Below are 22,256 nucleotides of genomic sequence, written 5' to 3'. Positions count from 1 at the left end.
TACACACGTGTAACATTCACCAATTCCACCCATTATTGACAACCACACTACTCAAATTCTTGGAAGTTCTATATATATGAACCAATTTAGAAACCTTGTTCATGAATCACTAATAATAATCACTGATAATCCAGATTTTGTGAACAAGTATTTGGACACACTCAAAATGTTGTATATTAAATAATGGTTTTCATGATATTTAAATGCTTCTAAAGCTCTTACGTATTTCAATTAACGCCTATAAAGTGATTACAGCAATGAGTGTGCATAAAATTACTGAGTAATTAGTAGAGGTACGCAAGTGCGCAGTGCGTTGTGCGCAATGCGTGTTGCGTAGGTATGAAAACACATGTAAATTCATACATACCTACATTAATACATAGTGAAGTTTTTCTTGAGAATTGAAAATAAAATCTCACGTGCATTGACCTGGATACTCTTAATCGATTGTTAAGATTTCCCTAAGATATATGGAGATTATACCAATTATGCAAACATAATACTGATATGTTTTTTCCGTATTTTCAATGATTTCTTATAATTCAAGGACCACTGAACCAAATCAGATACATAGATAACATTTTTCTCATTCATTTTTCAATAAATATTTTCAATTATTAAAAAGAATTGGAAAAAACTTTAATTTGTTGACAAATTTTGAGTGTGTCCAAATACTTGTTCACAAAATCTGGATTATCTCCAATTACAGGAGTTATTTTCATATTATTTTTTGACATCTCATCAAAGATGAAGAAGAATATGGAAGCCTGGGCATTTACGGGGCTGACGACCGTCATCGGCTGGTTTAAGTGATCACTTTACACACGTGTAACATTCACCAATTCTACCCATTATTGACAACCACACTACTCAAATTCTTGGAAGTTCTATATTGTTCTTGAATCACTAGAACTTCACTGGAAACATCTATTGGTGAGATGTAAATAAGCTTTTTATTAAGCAGAAACTCTTATATTAGTATGTGAGGTCCGAATCCTGGATTATAATCACACACATGAGAAACGCCAGAAAATACCATTTTCATTTTTATTATTTAAGCTTATAATTTGACCAGATAATTTATTTACAACATTTTGAGTGTGTCCAAATACTTGTTCACAAAATCTGGATTATCTCCAATTACAGGAGTTATTTTCATATTATTTTTTGAAATCTCATCAAAGATGAAGAAGAATATGGAAGCCTGAGCATTTACGGGGCTGACGACCGTCATCGGCTGGTTTAAGTGATCACTTTACACACGTGTTGACAAAAGTTTGGACACACTCAAAATATTGTGGATTAACTAATGTTTTCAATAAACTTGTCGAAATATAGATTAAATAAAAATCATATTTTCAGACGTCTTCCAATAATATTAATAATTTGAGAACAAAAAAGTTGGCACACTAAAAATATTGTAGACAATTTATTTTTTTTCTAAAAATTTTCAAAACAAGCCCTTACTCGCAATAAAAGAATTCAGTAAGCGTACGTGGAGCTGAGGCCCGGACGTCATTTAACGCTCTTTTTTTAGCGTAGGTAGGTATTTATTGATATTTTTTTTGTTTTTTAGAAAATGTATTAAAAATATGATTCTTTAACTCTTTAACTTATAATAACATTTCAAAACTAAATACTATTTCGAATAAAACCTTGTTTTTTCAGTGTCTACAAAAACGGTGTTTTTATATAAAAAATACGTCAAATGTTATCTAGGTTTCAAGAAAATTAAGTTACGATTTATCGAATACTGGACCTTAGTAAACATGATTTTTCAAGGCGACTTCTAGTACCGTAGAACGGGGCTACTTGAACCCAGTACAAAAAAAAACTGTATTTGATCTACAATAATGAACGTAGGTATATGTGTCACCTGTCAGGAAAACAATGAATCATGTCGATACGTTCATAATTGTAGAAAATCAGATCTATTTTTTCTTGTACTGGGCTCAAGTAACACATCAAAGTTCAAGTAGCCCCGTTCTACGGTATGTCTAATAATTCGGGAACAAAAATTTGTATACAATAAAAAATGTGAAAATATAGTGATATTTCAAATATTTATTTGAAAAATCTCGGAGACTTCGTTTTCAGTTTATTTTAAAATATAAAAATGTAATACTTTAAAACATGAGAAAATTTTCAATAAATTGCGAAAAGCCTAAAATGTATGATTTTCGTATAAGACTCTCAGATACAATAAACATATGCATAAATAATATTTATAACAGAAAATGCCTTCAGCCATACGAATTTACATAACCGGTTAGGTAATATTAATGCATTACTTCCGCTTTAAGTACAGAATTATTAAGTACACGTTGCTTAATACTTACCCTACATAAATATTCATATTGCTTTCTGTGCTATATTATTACCGTCACTAACGACATCGACAGATCTGTATTAATTTTTTAATACAGATTTAACATAAAGTGAAAAATAATCACACTTAATTAAACCAACATTTTAAGATAATGAATATTTTTTATGGGGCTAAACCGTGTATTTTCACCTGCTACCAATATTCTTACGGTATTGAAATTAAATATCAAACCATTCTGAAGATGCCTTCTGTAATGGTGGTCGAAACGTCGGGAAAAGAAATAATAAAAAGGTTTAACTAAAAATATATATCTATCGGTGAGATGAAAAGAAGCTTTTTTTATTGAACAGAAACTCTTTTATTAGTATGTGAGATCCGAATCCTGGATTATAATCACATACATGAGAAACGCCAGAAAATGTCGTTTAATATATAAATGAACATGATATTTTCTGTCGTTTCTCATGCATGTGATTATAATCCAGGATTCTGATCTCACATACTAATAAAAGAGTTTCTGCTCAGTAAAAAAAAAACTTATTTTTATCTCATCAATAGATGTCTCTAGTGATTCAAGAACAACGTTTCGAAATTAGTCCGTATAAAAAAATACATGTTTTAATATAAAATTTAACATAAATTTTTGTCTAGCCTTACACCAGTCATACGAGTATGTTGTCAGTAACGATGAAACCCGGTCACTGGTCAAATAAAAAATATGTGGAAAAACTATAAAGCTGTTATTTTATTTTATATGCAATAACACTAACTTTGCGTTTGATTAAAAATTAAGTGCGCTTTAAACCAAAAGGATTCCTTGAATGTTTTTGCAGATACTTTGTGGCACATTTTATAAACTTTATAAAATAAACCAACATAGTTTTAATCACTTTTTATTGGCACTTTTTTAACCGGTTTTGATAAGAATCTTGTCATCATTAGGGTTAAACATGTACATGTTTAACCCTGATAACATGGTTCTTGTCGAAACCGGCTGGAAAAAAAATGTACCAATAAAAAAGTGGTTAAAAACAAAGTTGTTTTATTCCAAAAAGATTCAATTAAAAGGCGAATATCAGTGCAATCTATTGATTAAAATTTCATTTTACTTTGGATGGACTTTCAACGAATTGTTTTTCTTAAAATTACCAAGCATTATGTCACCTGAACCAATAAATCCTCTTGAATTATTTTAAGTCAAAATGTTTACATTTTACTCGTTGCTTTATTCATTTTAAGACTACTTTAATGTACCTTATCGTATGTCTAGAGTCGTACAATCTGTATCGCATATTTTTCTGTTGTTTTGCGTTTGATAAATATAATATATGGTTACGTTCAGCCAATAGTCGACTTCCTATTGCTCATGGCGACCGTCTATCCTTTGTAAGATTGTTGGATCAATATCAGCAGAAATGCTATCAACAGATATGTGTGGGTGGCATAAATGCTTATATCCTCAAGATATTATATACTATACGAGCATGCACATAAGAGTGTGGCCAGGCGTAACTTTATCGCGAGGAATTTCAAATTTTATCTATTTATATCTACCTAGAGTATTGTGTTGTATGTAGGGTAAAAAGGAGTATTATTGACACCTCTCTAACAGTTATTGGCACTACTGATTTCGTTAAACATATGTTTATATTTTTACCTGATAATTTACACATTCAAAATTTTTATTAAAATATAATTCTTATACCATAAAAATACTGTCTGTATATTTCAGGATTTATTTTACAATAGTTTCAGCAAGTTGGTTTCACATTTGCACACTATTTAAGGACTAAGTTTTTATGTTTTTCTTCTGATTGCCATGTTTGTTTTGTTACCATACTAATTGTATATAACAAAATATTTGAATTTTGTTTTATCCAGCCAAATAAAAATGTTCGAATTCTAGTAGTTCAATTTTTATGCTTAAAAATATCTACGGTGCCCAATAACCAGCATGATTTATTCATTTTTACTTAGGAGAACACTTTTTAAAATATTGATATTAAAATTTACTAAATGAACATTCATTTATGCTATAAAAATAATTACAATTATACGAACAAATCTGCTTAGAGTGACAATAACTGGGGTTTTTATCCTACTTGTCTTTAAAAAAAACTTTTGTAATAAATTGCTTAAAGACTTTTAAACGATTCTTCCAATTCCCGCTTACTATTCTAAACATTCAAACATTTCATTAGTGTAATCGGTCCTTTCATGAATTTAAGGATTTGTTCTCAGCAATATCTTCAATCTAAATAATTAATGCAATAATATAATTAATTATATGTAACAAAAGTACTTAATTACAAACACTTTTTTGAATACATAAAATTACAAAAATACGTCGTTTGAAACATTGAAAGTTTCCATCTCGTACGCGCGTTTTCCATGAAATTAAAATATCAAATTATTACGAGCTTTTCGTATTTCATGGCTGAACTTTTCGTCGCCGCTTTCAGTCATAAATCATTAAGAATAATATTATGTACGTAAGTATCTTACCGGAAAAGAATATCTACTAAATATGTTATGAATGATTAATGAGAACCCCAAATGGTAAAAAAAGTTTGAAAACATAGATTTGAGGATCCGTCACAAGTCTAAGTGCAGGGGCGTGCAACGATAGGAATATATTTTGGGTGGTTGAAGAATATTGCTTCTTAGCAATAAGCCTGCCAATAATCTTTTTTTCTGTACCTACATGAAATTAAAATAAAATTAAAATAAAATGATCAATGTATAAATTGTAGAGAATAAATAAATATGTATTGGAACGGATTTTTTTATCAAGTCTGTTATTTCACTAATTTAAAATTAAAATTGTTTTACAGCGAGTTACTGAAATACGTATATATTTCTTTGTATAAAAGTGGACTCAATATTTTTTCCTAAAAATCAAGTGAATTGTAGAAATAATCTATTAATAAAATTAAAATATTTATTCCTTTTTACCGATTACAAAGTATCAAAAAAAGTTGTGGAAAGTGGAGTTAATGGAGAATATGGGTATACCAATGAAAGTTCAAATAATATATGAACATTTACGATTTGCATGAAACCAATTTAAATTTCTTAGTTCCAAAAATTTGAGTAGTGTGGTTGTCAATCATGGGTAGAATTAGTGAATGTTGCACGTGTGTTAAGTGATCACTTAACAAGCCTATAACATGTCACAAGTCCTGTAAATACCCAGAAATCCACATTCTTCTTTGTTGTTTAAAATATGAGATAGATATGTCAAAAATGTAAATATATTTTTTAGTCTATTTAAACTTTTTTTTTTCAAAATTTACTAAGACTCATACTCATCCTACTATTTATTATTTCTATTTTAATAGATCCACACTCAACCTTTTTCTATCATTCGTGTCTCTTTTCCTCCATGTATCTTCTCCACCGGGTACATTACATTATTTGCCCATCTCCCAAATAGGCCACACTCGAGTTGATTGTCCACGGCTCATGGCCTCACCGGGGATCAGACACAATACCCCTAAGTGACCAGGACGTATTAACCCCTGCCCCAATGATCCCTGACGAATATCCCCCTAACAACGTAAATATCCGGAGTGCTTCCTCTCGAATCATCCCTCGAATATCAGCATTGTGGGCCATTACAGATTTAATTATGCGGATACAAATAGAGCGCAGAATGGACTATATTCAATGACGATTAAAGTGAATAATATATTTCTAGCGTGTGGCAACCCTGTTTGTACATAAATTTATTAGGACGTTTATCGATTACAAATAGAAAAATTCTTTGTACTATTTTTTTTATCTAAATGATTCATATGTTACCTGTAGGATTTATTCAATTATTACCTCGACAGTAATAACCTAAAGAAACGAAGATCTTTAGATAAAAAAATATTTTCATATTTTGCCATCTCAACATAGATGAAGAAAAATGTGTAAGTCTTGGAATTTACAGGGCGTATGATCTATCATTGGCTGGTTAACTGATCTGTTTTGATTTTCAACTTTTAAAAAAGGACGACTCATATTCAATATTACTCTGACGTTAGTGACCTATTTTTCACATTTTTGCTGCAATTCTTTTTCTTAAACATTCTGCTAGTTAAAAGATTTATAATTCCAATCATAGATGGCTTTTGTGAACTCAATCATGAAACGTAATTAGATTGATTATATATGTATGTATGAATTCCAATATTTGAGTAGTGTTGTGGTTAATCATGGGTACAACGGTGAATGTTAAACGTGCGTAAAGTGATCACTTAACCAACCTAAGACAGTTCAGTGACAGACATCTATATTCTTCTCCATCTATGTTAAGATGTAAAAAATGTAAAAAATAACTCTCAAGTGGAGAAACCCAGATTTGTGAAGAAGTATTTGGACACACTCAAAATAGTGTGTATGTACTGTGGTATACTTAATTTTTATTTAGATATTTTATCAATATCAATATTGGTATTATTTCTACTTTATTTTATTTCTATCAATATTGACGTACATACGTGTATAAATAGTTTAATAGATTTATTTACAATAATAAATAATTCTGTGTATTGGTCCATTTATTTCCTACAAAACTGGTCCTGTGGTCAGTAAATATGGGTGAATAATGGATTCGGAACGGTCCTTCATTCTGACATATTCGGTCAGTTACTCTCTCCATAACACAGAATCGGATATACCATACAATGGTGCTGGTATTGTGTGTGTGGAACTATGGTTGTTTCGGATACGAATGGCCATTCAGCAAACAGAACCGAATCAAGGAAAAATACAATCTCAAAAAAAATATTCTTTAAAAAAAAACCTTATATATTTTTGTAGGTAATTCGATAATGCATATACAATACCTACATAGTTTACTAACATGTGCTGAATTGTCATAAAATCCATGTTTTCTGTGGGTGTCTGTTCTACCTAGCTATTTTTACACTTCTACTAAATCATATTTTAAATATAATAACAATATATATTTGTAAATTAAAATTTTAGTGATTTTAGTGACATCATCAATTGATTCAGCAATATTGTGGTAAAATCTATCCATTTTTCATTTATGTTTTACTCGGTAAATACCACTATTTATTTAAAACCTATTGTGATATATGGAAACACGTGTCACAATAGATTTTAAGAAATAGTGGTAGGTACTTACTAAGTAATACTTAAATTAAAAATGGTTTTAAGTGAAAAACAAAAAAGCTTTTAATTATAGATAAAGTTGGGTTAGGTTTTTGTAAGTATTTATTTTAAAAAATTAATTATGTAGGTATGTAAGAATAAAACACTTTACATTTTTTACTTTAGAAGCAAAGGACAACTTGGCATGACCAAGATTTCAAAGACTTGAAAGTATGTAGTTAGGTTAGGAGTGGTAATAATCGACGTGCACGTATGAGGAGATTCATGAATGTAGAAAAGACCAAGATTGTTTGCAAAGACAGGTAGGTGTGGCGTTCTATTCTCTCTCTACCGCTGCGGGGGTTTTCTTCAGCCTTCATCTGCTTCTATTACCTAACACATTCACCTCATTTTTTTTTTGTCTGTTCTTTCTTCACTCATTCGATTCACATGCCCAAATAATCTCAACATACTTTTCTTGATGTTGTTTCAATAATGCATATCCGAGTATTTCAAATTTGCATTATTTTCTTATATCACCATTCGAAACATTTATCATACACCATTTTACCACACATTTCTCTGAAATAACGCATTTCGACAATATATTTTTTTACAACATTTTGAGTATGTCCAAATACTTGTTCACAAATCTGGATTTTCTCCAACTATATGAGTATTTTTCATATTACTTTTTGACATCTCATCACAGATGAAGAAGAATATGGAAGTTTGGGGATTCACGGACATAAATGAAAATGCCTATACTTCCATATTCTTCTTCATCTTTGATGAGATGTCAAAAAATAATATGCATTTTTATTTTATTTATTTATCTTATTTCATCCCTAAGTTCGGGTCTGTTGGATGTACCCATTATTAGCCACGTGGCATATTGCAAGCGGGGCTGTTATTATTGCCTACTGTTAGTGGAATCAAAACATTCGTGCTGCCGCCATTAGCATCCAGTAACTAGGTACCTACCCTAATCCTAGCGGTAGGTAGGTACCTACCCTCCTACAAGCACAACACTATTTTTGTATACCAATATCACTACCTACTTATCTAAAAGTAGGTAGGTCTACCCATCAAACTACTCATAATTCACCTTTGAGTATATTACATAATATCGTCTATTAAATGCCAATATGTCACCAAAGACGCTAATATGCATTTTTTGGTTTTGATCAAGTATGTGATACTTATTTTTATTGTTCAATTAGTCATCTCAAAGTATAAAGTTAATAAATATTTAACTACAATATGAAGCTGATTAAGAAACAGTATAAATTATATTTTTATAGGTACTTGTACAAACTCTAAAGTTAAAAAATATTATTTTAAAGGACCGATACGATTTTTCTTATTTATTTCCTTATATTTTTCAAAATATTATTTTACGCTGAGTGTATAGAAATATAAAATATACTTATTTACATGGATGTGTAATAGTTCAAACTCAAATTACAGTAAAACGTTACTTAAAAAATATTTCTACTTTTCAAATATAAAAATGGAAACTAATAAAACAGATGAATACACGTGCCTCTCTTTCTCTTTCTGTAATTTTAATTTGGTTTTTCTCCTTTCTATATTTCGGTAGTGTAAAGGCAAAGGGGTATTTCTGTCAAATTTTTCATTTTCGAAGTTTGTTCCACAAATTGTCTAAAATAGTGTATTCCATAATCTGGCAAAAGGATATAGCTGTAGTTAAAATACTTATTTAGTTTTATTAAGATATGTACATATAAAATACATAAAATAAATGAGTTATTTAATTTCACAAGTTTGTTTTTGCTCTCCTGTAAAATTTGGTCTGAGACAGATACACCCCTTTGCCTTTACACTACCGATGTATTATGTATTGTATTTGATGAAATGATGAAAGTATTGATAGATTGTTTAAGCAACCGAATTCCTTTAGAAGAATGTGTGGAAAATCCTTTTATGACAGAATTTAAAATGAGGATAATACTGTGATTTAAAAAAGTCCTTTAATGTGGTATAGACATGTGGAGTGAATGGATAACGAGAGAACGACTAAAAAAGTATATTTGGCAAATGTAAAAGACTTTGAACGACAAGATCAATCAGAACCTAAGATGTGGTGGTGTCAAAAGTCTACGTCCATATTTGGAGGGAATGTATGACTAGATGTATGGATGTGAAGTGTATGTACAGAAGAGTTTGGCATTCCATCCTCTCTGCCTACCCCTGCAGTGAAACGGCGTGATGACTCGTGTCATCATGAAACTCCAAAGTAGGTAAGTAATTGAAGGTACGTACATTGTAAGTAGGTAAGTACCAACCTTTTATGGCAGGGAAGGTAGATACCTCGACGGGTAGTTGGCAGGAAGGTACTTACCCAATAAAGAAGTTATTGGGGCGTATCCTTGCAAATTTATTAAAGTCGTTTTAGACCCAAGAAGCGTTTGTAGAAGGTCAATACTCTTGACAGGGAGTTTGAAACAGGGTTGCCACAACGCAATATTAAATCAATCTACGTAAGCACCTGCTAATTAGACAAGAGGGTATGAAGGTACCGCAATATCTAATATGTTAACTGAATCTATTTTTTAATACTGTTTTCATAATTCTTTAATTAAATTATGATTTGAAGTATTTGTTGAAAATAAGCCCATCCAAGATTCCTTTATTTAAATGGAAATCGATTGAGAAAATCGTTAAATAAGGTTAATCAATATGAGTTATTAAAAATAGGATGAAAGAAGACTGAATATAGTCAAAATGCGTTCCCTAAGGAAAAACCATTTTTGATTGATGTTCGAATGGCGTATAAAGAAAGAATGCAAGATAAGCATTATCGATAAAATTAAGAAAGGTGTGTTGAGATGGTTTGAGCATATGAATAGAATGAGTAAAGAAAGAATAGTAAAAACAAATTTATGATGCTAATGTGGTTGGTAATAGAAGTAGAGGAAGTGCAAAGAAAACTTGGCATGATCAAGTATTTCAAATTCTTGAAAGTGCTTAGGTCAGGAGTCTAATCAGCGGGTATGTATGAGGAGATACATGAATGTGGAAGAGACGAAGACTGTTTACATAGACATGTCGGTGTGGTGTTCTATTTGCTCTGCCTACCCCTGGGGCGAAGTGGCGTGATAGTCAGTTAGTGTGTCTAAATACTTGATCACAAATCTGGGTTTCTAAACTTTTTTTTACATTTTTGACATCTCAACACACATGAAGAAGAACTTTGCCTAGACTTCCGTATTCTTCATCTATGTTGAGATGTCAAAAAGTAAAATTTCAATTACAAATTTCAATAAACCAAGAATATCAATCTAACGCTTCACTTCCAGTTCATAGTAACATACCTATACATAGTTATACATCTAAGAGTTTTTTGCTGCTTCTTTTTTATACATAAGAAAAAAACTAAACCTAGCTAACAAAAAAGAAAAAAAAACGAAAACAAACATTTTTTAATAAAAATAAATTGTATTACCAACAAACGTAACTAACAAGTGTAAGTCCCTCTCCAAGAAAAAGGGCTGTCTCTTTATTGGAGAGAACTGCGTTTTTAATTTTAAGATGGTAGGTACATACCCATATAAGTAGAAATATTTGGAAAATGAATAATTATAAAAAGCTTTTGTAACTAAATATAATAAATAATAAAAAAATATATAAAAAAATAAACTTTTAAAAAAACTTTAGATTTCTTTTATTTCCATAGTTACACTCGTATGTAATATAAAATTATATTTTCCAATTTCTCTGATTGGCATCCTTGGTAAGGTGTTCCAGGGGCGTAGCAGTTATTTAATATTTACCGTCGAGGCGGGCGCCCTTCCGTCCAGTGGCGGACGATTTAATTATTTATCTTTAATTAAAAGACACCCCGAGCTGTAATATTTCACGACGGCTCACTTCGCATGGGTGGGGCTGCGTATTTACAGATTGTCGATCTGGAATTATCCCCAGACGGGCTGCGAACCTGGGACGACCGGCTCAACCAGAAGCAACACTACCCACTTCACAATAAATAAAAACCGTAATTTCAACACGCTTGACAATTAACGATATAAGGAAATATATTTTATATCTTAAGATGGGGACTGACCGGAGTCATTTCGTCGTAACGTAACACGTTACAATGCGAGCATTCATATAGTCATTACAGTGAGCTGAGCTCGTTCCGAGTAAGTACTCCATCCGATGTTCGGATGCTCGCTGCGAATGTAACGTTACGACGAAATGCTCCGGTCAGTTCCCACGTTTAGTAGCGTTATCAACTTTGTGGTATGGTTAATAAATCTCATCAATATGACCCATAATTATCATCTTCATCATAATTCTAGATCTTCTAACTCTTATCCACACACAATGGTGCATAGGGCACTGCATCGTATTGAGGCATTATTATCTTGATCGTCAATTACATGAAGGCAAGGTGATGACTCCTGCGCTTCAGGGATCAGTCCAGGCTAATATTGAATAAATATTAGAGTGTAAAATCATTAATATTTATTTTCAGCCCCACTGGAAATCGAACCCGGGACTTCCAGCACGGTAGCTAAACACGCCAACCATTACACCACGGAGGTGGAAATCTACACACAACTCTATTACTACATACATTTAACCACGTGAATTAAGGTCCAATATACGATAAATCGCAACTTAATTTTATTTTGTCCCAGGTTACACTTGAAATAATTGATTTTTTTAAATTAAAATGTAGTTACTTCTTTAGACGTGTTTCTTTCGCGCAATAGACAATATTCTGCATTTGGCATTCACAAAACACAAAAAAAAAAACACATTAATAACTTGAATACTGAAAATTGAATGTCAAAAATGACAAGTGATCGAAAAATTTCGGCTAGGAGTGTTTCTGAAAAATATAACAATAATTGGTGAACAATGTTAACTAAATAATATGTAGGTAAATAGGTATACGGAATCGATATAAATATCCATAGTTCACACACATTTAAACACATTTCTATTCACCCCACAGAATAAATAAAGTAATACCTAGATATAAGGTCATGTAGACATAAGTACCTACCTACTTGCTAAATATTCTACCTATGATACTACCTACCTAAATGTGTATAAACCGTCACTGTTAACTGCACATAATAACGACACCTATTTGTGGTTATACCAACGTAATTAGGTACGTCGGTAAGTACCTACCTGAAATAGGTATAATATATTTTTTCAAACACATGGCGTCCCATGTCGGGAACGAAATTCCCACGATGTGTAGGGGAAGCGAGCCAAATACCGAACGCAAAGTTACATATTTCTGATAAAAGTATTTTAAAAATATGATCCTACTTTTTTATTGTATTCAGTTTTATTTTGTCCCCATACGTTTTTATCTACACTATAATATCTCCGCCTCCATAGTGTAATGGTCACCACGCTCGGCTACCGTTCTGGAGGTCCCGGGTTCGATCTCCCAGAGGGAGATCGAATAAATATAATTGATATTTTCACTCTTCAATATTACCCTGAACTGGTATTTGAGGCGGAGGGCTGATCACCTTTCCTGCATAAGTAAGATAAAACTGCGTTTATATGATGCAGTGCCCTAAGCACCATTGGGGTACGGATTAGGGTTTGAAGATGAAGGAGATAATATGTATATTAAATAGTTACTTAAAGAAGACAAACAATTTTATGCATTATTATTTTTAAAATAAATATTAATCTTAAAACGGTAGGGATGGGATACAAACATTTTTTTCAATGAAATGTCTACTTTTTTAAATTTCCAATTTATGGATTTGGCGTTTAATTTGTAGAACTCCAATTTAAAATTTCTATTTGAAGCCACTGATTTTAAACTTTTAGTCTACTAAATTGTATTTTATTATTGGAAGTTTGTGACAATTTTTTCGACTTGTAATAGCAGTTTCTAACTACTGTGAAGATTAAATGGACTGAGGGTCTTTACATACCTACATATCGTAGTCATACAGGAAAAAGTGACCAAGCGCATTTTTTACAAAAATGTGATTATTGACTATTTCGTATCTTACTAGCTTAATATTGCCCTGAAAAAATCCCAAATCATTTTTAAACTAGGAAGTATAATATATTGACTTGTTAAAAATTACTAACTGCATTGATGTATATTTTGTTGCTAAGCAAAAGTGACTTAAATGCCCCTCCTGAACATTTTACGTTTTGTAAGTTGGTCACTTTCTCCTGTACGACTGCGATATATGAGGCATTATAATATTTATTAAATAATTAATATACCAACTGTTATCATTAACAAACAAAAAAATGTTTCTAAGAAAATTATTTGCATACAAACAGACGCTAGGTCTCCTACCTAGATCTCTTAATCATTGTTTTAAATAACTTATTTTACCTGCTTTAAAAACTTATGTAGGTAAATTACTTTTATAAAACTAAATCTTTGGGTTTTCGCAAAAAAATACGGATATTTTATCCCTAAGATTGGTGACCCTGTCTTTATCATCACTGTTTTTACTATCACCAACTCGACTATCCATCGGTTTCCCCTCTCTATGGTAAAGAGTTCTCCATGACTGGTTGACATTGACAGATCGATAATCAGTCACTCTTTGCGTCAAATTGTGCGATTAAGTTCATTATACACTCCATAAATGGATGGACGCTGTAGTGAAGCGCATCTTCTCTCCGATTTCATTCCTTTATAAGGTATTTACCCATTTTGGGAGATGAATACCACTACTGATTTAATAATTACCGACGGAGGGGAGGTGATCAGTACAACCAGAAGTACAAGTCAGAAGTGCTGACCAGTACAAAAAACAAACAAAAAAGTAAACATAAAAATCGTTTGATAATAAATGAGTGGAAAAGTTAAACCATCCCCATAAAAAACCGATATTCTAAATAAGAATCAGAATGGTGGAGTATGAAAATTTTGGGAATCAGATATAAAAATTTGGAATTACATTTTTTTAACGCTCGTGAAAGTTTCGACATCAGAAAATATAATAAGTACTTATCACTTTTTTGTCATTTCGGAGGCTATTCTAGGGGTAATTAACTAGACCTATTAAAGTGACTAGACGTATTATAGTGATAATTACAATAAAAATAATTTGGATAATTTGTAGAGCGCCATTTTCGTAAAATGCTACCTCAAGGGCGCAAAGTAACTAGATATATTAAGATGCGCGTAATATTTTATTTCAATGTTTTAATTATTTTATCAAAAAAAAATGGATAATATTTTAATTGTATTTTTATTTCATGTGTTGAAACTGTTCAACCCGCATGTTCGGGAATTCAAAAAGTGTTAAATGGTTTCCTTTTATAAAGTTAATTTAAAAAAAAAAACATGAAATTCTTACAAAATATAATTTTAACGACTCCTCTATACAATAAAATTAAATATAATTAAAAAATTTTGTTTAAAATACTCCCCCATAAAATAAAATAAAATATAATGAATTTATTTATTATAATACCGAAGGTGACATGTACTTGTCACCTACTGAATCGGTACTTTTTGTTTAATTTTTACTTGGTAAATATAACTACTTCTTAGAATTTACATTATGACACGGGTTTTGATGCAAAAGATAATAACAAATAGCGGTGAAAATGGATAGATATCACCACAAAGTGACTGCCAAATTAATTTATCAGATTGTGTATACCTATATATCGCTCACTCCTTTCAAGAACGTCATAAATAAAAAAAACTTGATTTTTCAGGAGAACGTTTTTTAATTTTAAAAATATAATAAAATGTAATAAAAATAAATATCAAGCCACTTATTGAACTTTTTACTTTGCAATAGATCTTTTTAGGTAAAAAAGCCTTAAGGTGTTTTCTCCATTTGAAAAATATTTAGTATATTTTAAAAAATAATTAAACAATAGGTACCTTTTCTTCAAAATACAAAAACAACACTTTCTGCCCTGTAGCGGGTAAATATTTAGTTTAAAATATGCCGCTTTTGCTGGGATATAGTACATTTTGTGGGCGTTCCGAAAACATGCACAACTGAAAATTGACGATTTTTGATTTATGACGTTCTTGAAAGGAGTGAGCGATATGTGATATGCTGTTTGCTTTTGTTTGGAGTAGGAAAAAAACGAAAAAACAAAGGAAAAATCGAAAAAAAACAAGGAAATGAACAGTGAAAATGCATCCCATAAATTGGTTAAAAGCCCCAAATTTTTCAACCAACCTTTTCCCGTTGCGTCTCCGCCGCTTGGTCGCGTACACCGTGCCCAGCTGGGTGAGCGCGGCGGGCGTGAGGTGCGGCGCGGGGGGCGCGGCCAGCGGGGGCGGGGCCCGGGCCGCGCCGGCCCCGCCCCCCGCCAGGGCCGCCACCGCCGGGGACGTGGCGTGCGCTATAGCGCCGCGCGCCAGCCCGCTCGGCCGATGCTCATCGGCGGCACCTCATCGCGCCGGGCGAGAGGACGAGATAGACGGTGACACCACACACACTCGAATATTACAAAATGTCACTATAAGTAGGTACCAGCAATGTCAAATTTGGCGAACACAGACACTCGAATATTCCAGAATGTCACTATAAGTAGTTACCAACAAATGTCAGATTTGGCGAGTTTGTTCTATTATATCTAGTATTATATGAAGAGATACACCACTCTCAAAATGACTATCTGTCAATTCAATCCGCTAGGATACACCACACACACTCAAATATTCCAAAAACTAGGTACAAGTACCAACAAATGTCAAATTTAGCGGGTTTGTTCTATTATATTTTTAATATAATATGAGGAGATGCACCACTCTCAAATTGACTTTCTATCAATTCAATCCTCGAGGACACATCACACACTGAAATATTCGCACCGTTTTCCAAAAAAAGTATTGTCACAATTGACGTGTTTTGTAATATTTCGTATACCAATTATTTAAATTGTTTGTAACAAAAATTCGTATTGATTTTTTTTTACAACCGAAGTATTTTAGTATACGTCAGAAACAATTTTAAAACGCTTTTTTTAAATAAACTTTTAAGCACTATTTTTAAATGTGGCCAAATTTAATCTTCGTAAGAAAATGTTAAAAGTATTCAAATTATTAAACACCACGAAATAATAATTAAAAACTGTTATCTTCATATAAAAATCAGTTCACTTAAATAATGTCACTTGCTTTTATTTTTATTTACTTAATTTTTATATTTTAAAAATAGAAATAATCTTTGGTTTATTTGAGTTTTTTTTATTATTTGAGCAATATTTAAACTAAATCAAGTTTATTTTACGTAGGCAGATATTAAAAACAAATCACTTAAAAAACGTTGTGGTCTATAAAATGTAGATACAATAAGCATTCTGTTTTATGAATCACGTGTGGATCGTAGATAACTGATAAATCTGCACACTTTCTTTAATTTTGTTAAAACTATAGAGGGACTTTTATATATTGACTGCCTTAGAAGAAAGAAATCAAAAATGTTTATAAATTTTAAAAATGAACCACGATTTTTATTTTAGTTTAGTGTTTTTTCTGGAATTTTCAGTTATGATTAAAACATAAACACTGTTTATTTATTTGTAAATTATTAGTTATTTTTTTAATTAATATGTTTGAATGAATTGATTAACGTGTTATTATTATGCGAGTAGATTTTTTTAGTGCCGCGTAATTTTCAATCGATACTGCGAGATATCGGACCGGCCGCGTCCGTCACTCACTCTACAAGGTGCCTCGCACGACTGGCCTGCCGCCTCTGGTGGCACCTGCTTCTCCCCCCTCCTCGCTGGCCACGCCCAGCGGGCCGGCGGGCCAATCGGCGGCCGAGCTGCACCTGCAAGATGGCAGCCGCGACGTCAGCGCCGCCGGGAAACATTCGGGTGGCGCGGAAAACTCGAAGCATACAGCCAACCGAAGTGAAAAACCGGGACGGTAAATTTTGCCTCCTCGCCGAAAAAATGTCGAGTCCCTTAGCGTTTCTTGTGTGATTACATGGATTTTTTATAAAGTGCATTATACTACGGTGGACAGTAGATATTTTGGAGTCTAGTTGAATGCAGGTAGTATTTGAATTCACAACACAATGCTTCATAGCAGCTATGAGTCATGACGTTTTTCGAATGAAAATTCTTATTGTGCCCAAAATGAGGTAGAAAGGTAGGTAGGTCACTACGCAGTTCATACGTAAGTCAATACGTAGCTACCTATATCGACAAAAACCGTAGTCACAAAAATAGTTTATACTACGTTTCTTTTTCAATATTATCTACTACCTTTTCAGGTAAGAAATGTTCCACCTCAGAAGTGTAGTGGTAAGCGCGTTTGGCTACCGTGCTAGAGTTCCCAGGTTCCATTCCCAGGGGGGGGGGGGTCAATATATATATAATTTTCAATTTCATATTTATTTTATATCACCTTGGATGGGTGCAAGAATCGCACAACTGATGACCTTGCCTTCATACAATTATCGATCGAGATAACACTACGTTGTTACGATGCAGTGCCCTAAGCACCATTGATGGGGATTGGGTTAGAAGAATTCAGGTAGGTAGAGAACAGTGCGAGGCCTGTTATTTTTAAATAAATATATTAAATCTACAAACATGAAGCAGTGATAACACAAAAAAATAGTTTTAACGAACAAACATATTTATATATATATATATATATATATATATATATATATATATATATATATATATATATATATATATATATATATATATATATATATATATATATATATATATATATATATATATATATATATATATTTCATAAGCAAAATAAAATCAAAGTGCGGCGCGAAAATTTTAGTGTCGGGTTGTGGTACCGTGGTTAGTGTCGCGGACTCTTAAGTCAGAGTTTCTCGGTTCGAACCCACCCAATACCTATTTCTAATGAGCCGCTTAGGCTCACAAAAATAGCATGAAATTGATTTTTTTTTTTAAATAAAAAACAAAAACAACATTAGTGTTGTATTATAGTTCTTCGTGTTCTTCACATTCTTGGAAACTCTCTATGTATTAATTCAATTTTTGTCAAATACCGCTGCGTATACAATAAATTATGAGGAAAGCTTTTATTGTGACCGATTTTATGAATAAAAAATTTAGGAAGAAATCCTATAAATGTAGCTATAAAACTGTATTATTTAGTTTTTAGCTTCGATATTTTTATTTGAATTATTTTCAAAATTCAATTATATGTTGGGCCTCTCAACTGCAAAATCCGACCCTGAACAACTGTTTTATTATGTCTATTTATTATATCTATATATTTATTATATCTATATATATATATATTTTGTCCGCCTCCGTGGTGTAATGGTCAGCACGCTCGGCTACCGTTCTGGAGGTCCCGGGTTCGATTCCCAGGGGGGTCAAATGAATATTAGTGATTTTTTCACTGTAATATTTATTCAATATTACCCTGGACTGGTACCTGAAGCGGAGGGCTGATCACCTTTCCTTCATGTGTAAAACGATCAAGATAACACTGCGTTTATATGACGCAGTGCCCTATGCACCATTGGGGTGCGGATAAGGGTTTCATCATTATTTATTATATCTATAGCCATCATATATTATCTATAGCTATCATCTATTTATTATATCTATAGCTATCATATGTTAAAATATATTTTTGAATAAATATAAACGTATAATTTCAAATACATTTCCTGCATAATTCACCCCCATTGTTACCCCTAACACAGTCGAGGGTGGCATCTAGCGACCGCAAACCGAACTAGAATCCTGTTTCAAAACCCACCTGGTATTTTTACCTGCCACGAGAATTGTTTCACTTTTATCACGTAATAATATCATTAATCAGTAAATAAAAAAGTTAATATGTTTGTAGGTTCTTTGGAAAATGAAAATTAGTATGTAGAATTTAAGTATTAAAATTATTTTCTAAATATTTTTTACTATCAAAACCGGATGTAAATGGGATTTTTTTATATCTCTTTGCGTAATAAAAAATAGGTAGAGAAGGATTGTTTCCAGATGTAGTAAAAGAAAGTAGAGATAAATAGAGTTTACTTAATTTCATTTTAAATAAATATTCATAATTATGAACAGTGCACAACGGAGTCCTGGTTCCAACTCTAATGTATGGAAGTGAAACATGGAGTTGGCAAAAGAAGGATGAAAGTAGACTGAATGCAGTCGAAATGCGATCTCTCAGAAGAATGTGTGACAAAACGATGTATGATAGATGTGCGAATAGTGAAATAAGGAAGGAATGCAAAGCTGAGATAAGCATTATCGATAAAATTAAGAAAGGTGTGTTGAGATGGTTTGGATATGTAGAACGAATGAGTGAGGAAAGAACGATAAAACAAATTTATGAGGCGAATGTTAGCGGGAAAAGAAGCAGAGGAAGACCGAGAAAAACATGGCACGATGTTAGTTAGTTAATTATTTATAATTATGAATAAAATTGCCACGCTATCAATCAAAGAGATATGCTATAAAAGTTAAATGCTGCACATTTATTCATTAAAATACATTCTAATTAAATCTGCAACACAAATATGCATTTTTATATGTGTGTGTGTGTGTGTGTGTGTGTGTGTGTGTGTGTGTATTGAAATTCATTATACTTTATTAAGCGTTTAAAATAAAACATCTAATATTATTCAGTTCTTAAAATTTTATTTGAAATATTGAAATCTCTAAAATAATACTAGAACTTTTATGTATAACTTAAGATATAATTTTGTTTAAGGGCCGCAAAATACTTTTTAGAAAAATAATTAAATAGTCTTTAAATAGATACCTGAATAAAGATTATAGGACATTTAATTACAACCTAAACGTGAATTAAGTATATGAAAATATATATCGCTCACTCCTTTCAAGAACGTCATAAATAAAAAATCGTCAATTTTGAGTTGTGCATGTTTTCGGAATGCCCAGAAAATGTACTGTATCCCAGCAAAAGCGGCATATTTTTAACTTAATATTTACCCACTCCAGGGCAGAAAGTGATGTTATTGCATTTTGAAGAAAAGGTATTGTTCAACTATTTTTTAAAAATATACTAAATATCATTCAAATGGAGAAAAAAACCTTCAGGTTTTTCCTAAAAAGATCTGTTAGACAGTAAAAAGTTCAATAAGTGGCTTGATATTTATTTTTAAAACATTGTATTTTATTTTTAAACTTTAAAAAAGTTCTCCTGAAAAATCAAGTTTTTTGAATTATGACGTTCTTGAAAGGAGTGAGCGATATGTAAAAAATACATCGTAATATGGCTAGCTGTACTGAAGCTGTTTAAGAACCAACATTTTATAAATATAATACATTGATATATATGAAGATAATTACCTCGATTTTAAAAGCGTAGGTAAACCTAGATACTTAAGCTTTCTAAGGAGGTACCTAGATCTGGGCAGGTAGGTGCTAATTGACACTCTTATATTACATATTTTACTTCTTGCTAGGTGCGTTATGAATTCTTGCTTGGATCAACACCTGAACGGTTATATCGGTACCCGAGTAGGTGGGTACCTAGTTCATGCAATATTTAACACCGTGCAATTATAAGATTTTATCGATATACCGCAAATGCAATATTAAACGTATCGCATGTATTAATAGGTACTCGCCAGTTATTGGACATTTTGGTTCCACCCCCCAGTTAATTTATTTCATATTAATTAAAGAACCCTGAATAATTCATCAAAAACAAAAATAAAAATAAAACATAAGCAGGTAGATGTGAAGATACTTATTTTAAATTGCCTTCATTAGACATCTCTCGGTACATCACTCGTAATTTTAATTGCTTTATTTCGTTTATTTTGCTGTTTTTATCATTCCATTAGAGCGAAACGTAATCGTATTATTCCATTAAAAGAAGAGAAATGAGATGAATCAGGAATCGGAATTAGGCGTGTTAACGTGAAAGAAAATTAATTAGTTAATCAATCAAAAGTAGGGGAATTCGAGGAGGGTTGGTACCAAAATTTATTAAAATATTTATATTGTATCTCAACATGGATTAAGTTTGTGAAAATGGAATAAAGAAGTCTGGATTTTCACACAAAGATGGACACGTGGAGAGAACATAGAGTAAAGTCAGAATATACAAGACATGCGTAACATCAATTATGACGGATGCGGCGGAAACAAAAGCCACAAAACCAAGACCAAAACCCTACTCAGAATATCGGAAAATAATGTCTTATACATAAGGGCTATCACTGGGAGGACGCTCAGAGACAGGATTCGAAACAAAGATATTATGCGGACCTATGAGACCGAAGATATCATACGATGAAGTAGAGAAAAAAAAGATTTTCGAGAAACCATGTCAACAGGATGCATGAATCAAAGATCCCATACATCTCGGCTAACGAGATACCACCGGGTCACCGCCTTCCCGGAAGACCATCTTAGATGGAAAGCGGGTGTGAACATCACAGGAGTCACTATCTTGAAAAAAACAGATATTCAGATCTAATACAAGAAAAGAATAAGAAGAAAAAGGATGTTTACAGTGTTTATTACATATGTTTGGCTGGTTTAATTTATCATTCAATACGCTTGAATGATCGAAAACCATTTTTTTAATTGTATATTTACTTAAGTTCAGCGTGTTTAACTAAAACAAATTTACATATTCATTCTCATTTATTTTATTAGTTTTTATCAGACGTTGGATCATTAACCCTGCGTATGGTAAGTATATATAATATATCAATTTATATATGTATTATGGAGGTTACTATCAGTCCAAATTCATAATCTTTTAAAATTACAAAAAAATACGAAATCCATCAACAGTGCATATGTATTCAAAAAAATTAATGCTAAATAATGTGCTTAATTTTTTATTCATTTAACAATAATAAATTTAAAA

At 31.9% G+C, this 22,256-nt stretch overlaps 1 protein-coding gene across 1 annotated transcript in view; it reads right to left on the bottom strand.

The window, feature by feature from the left end:
• The window catches only part of ss (aryl hydrocarbon receptor spineless), a 212,332-nt gene extending 190,544 nt beyond the window's left edge, over positions 1-21,788 (bottom strand). Inside the window, exons 1-3 of the mRNA XM_088269315.1 lie at positions 21,759-21,788; positions 17,117-17,276; positions 15,616-15,829 (exon numbers count right to left, since the gene is read on the bottom strand). Of these exons, the coding sequence (XP_088125441.1) occupies positions 15,616-15,829; positions 17,117-17,276; positions 21,759-21,788 (404 nt within the window). The remainder of the gene's footprint in view (positions 1-15,615; positions 15,830-17,116; positions 17,277-21,758) is intronic.
• Between the last annotated feature and the right edge of the window lie 468 nt (positions 21,789-22,256).

This window comes from Brachycentrus maculatus, unplaced genomic scaffold, assembly GCF_059751285.1.
Source record: "Brachycentrus maculatus isolate JH-2025_06_01 unplaced genomic scaffold, ASM5975128v1 h1tg000344l, whole genome shotgun sequence".
NCBI classification, from domain to species: domain Eukaryota; kingdom Metazoa; phylum Arthropoda; class Insecta; order Trichoptera; family Brachycentridae; genus Brachycentrus; species Brachycentrus maculatus.
The sequence above is the reverse complement of the archived record's forward strand: the minus strand, read 5'-3'. Positions and strand labels throughout refer to the sequence as shown.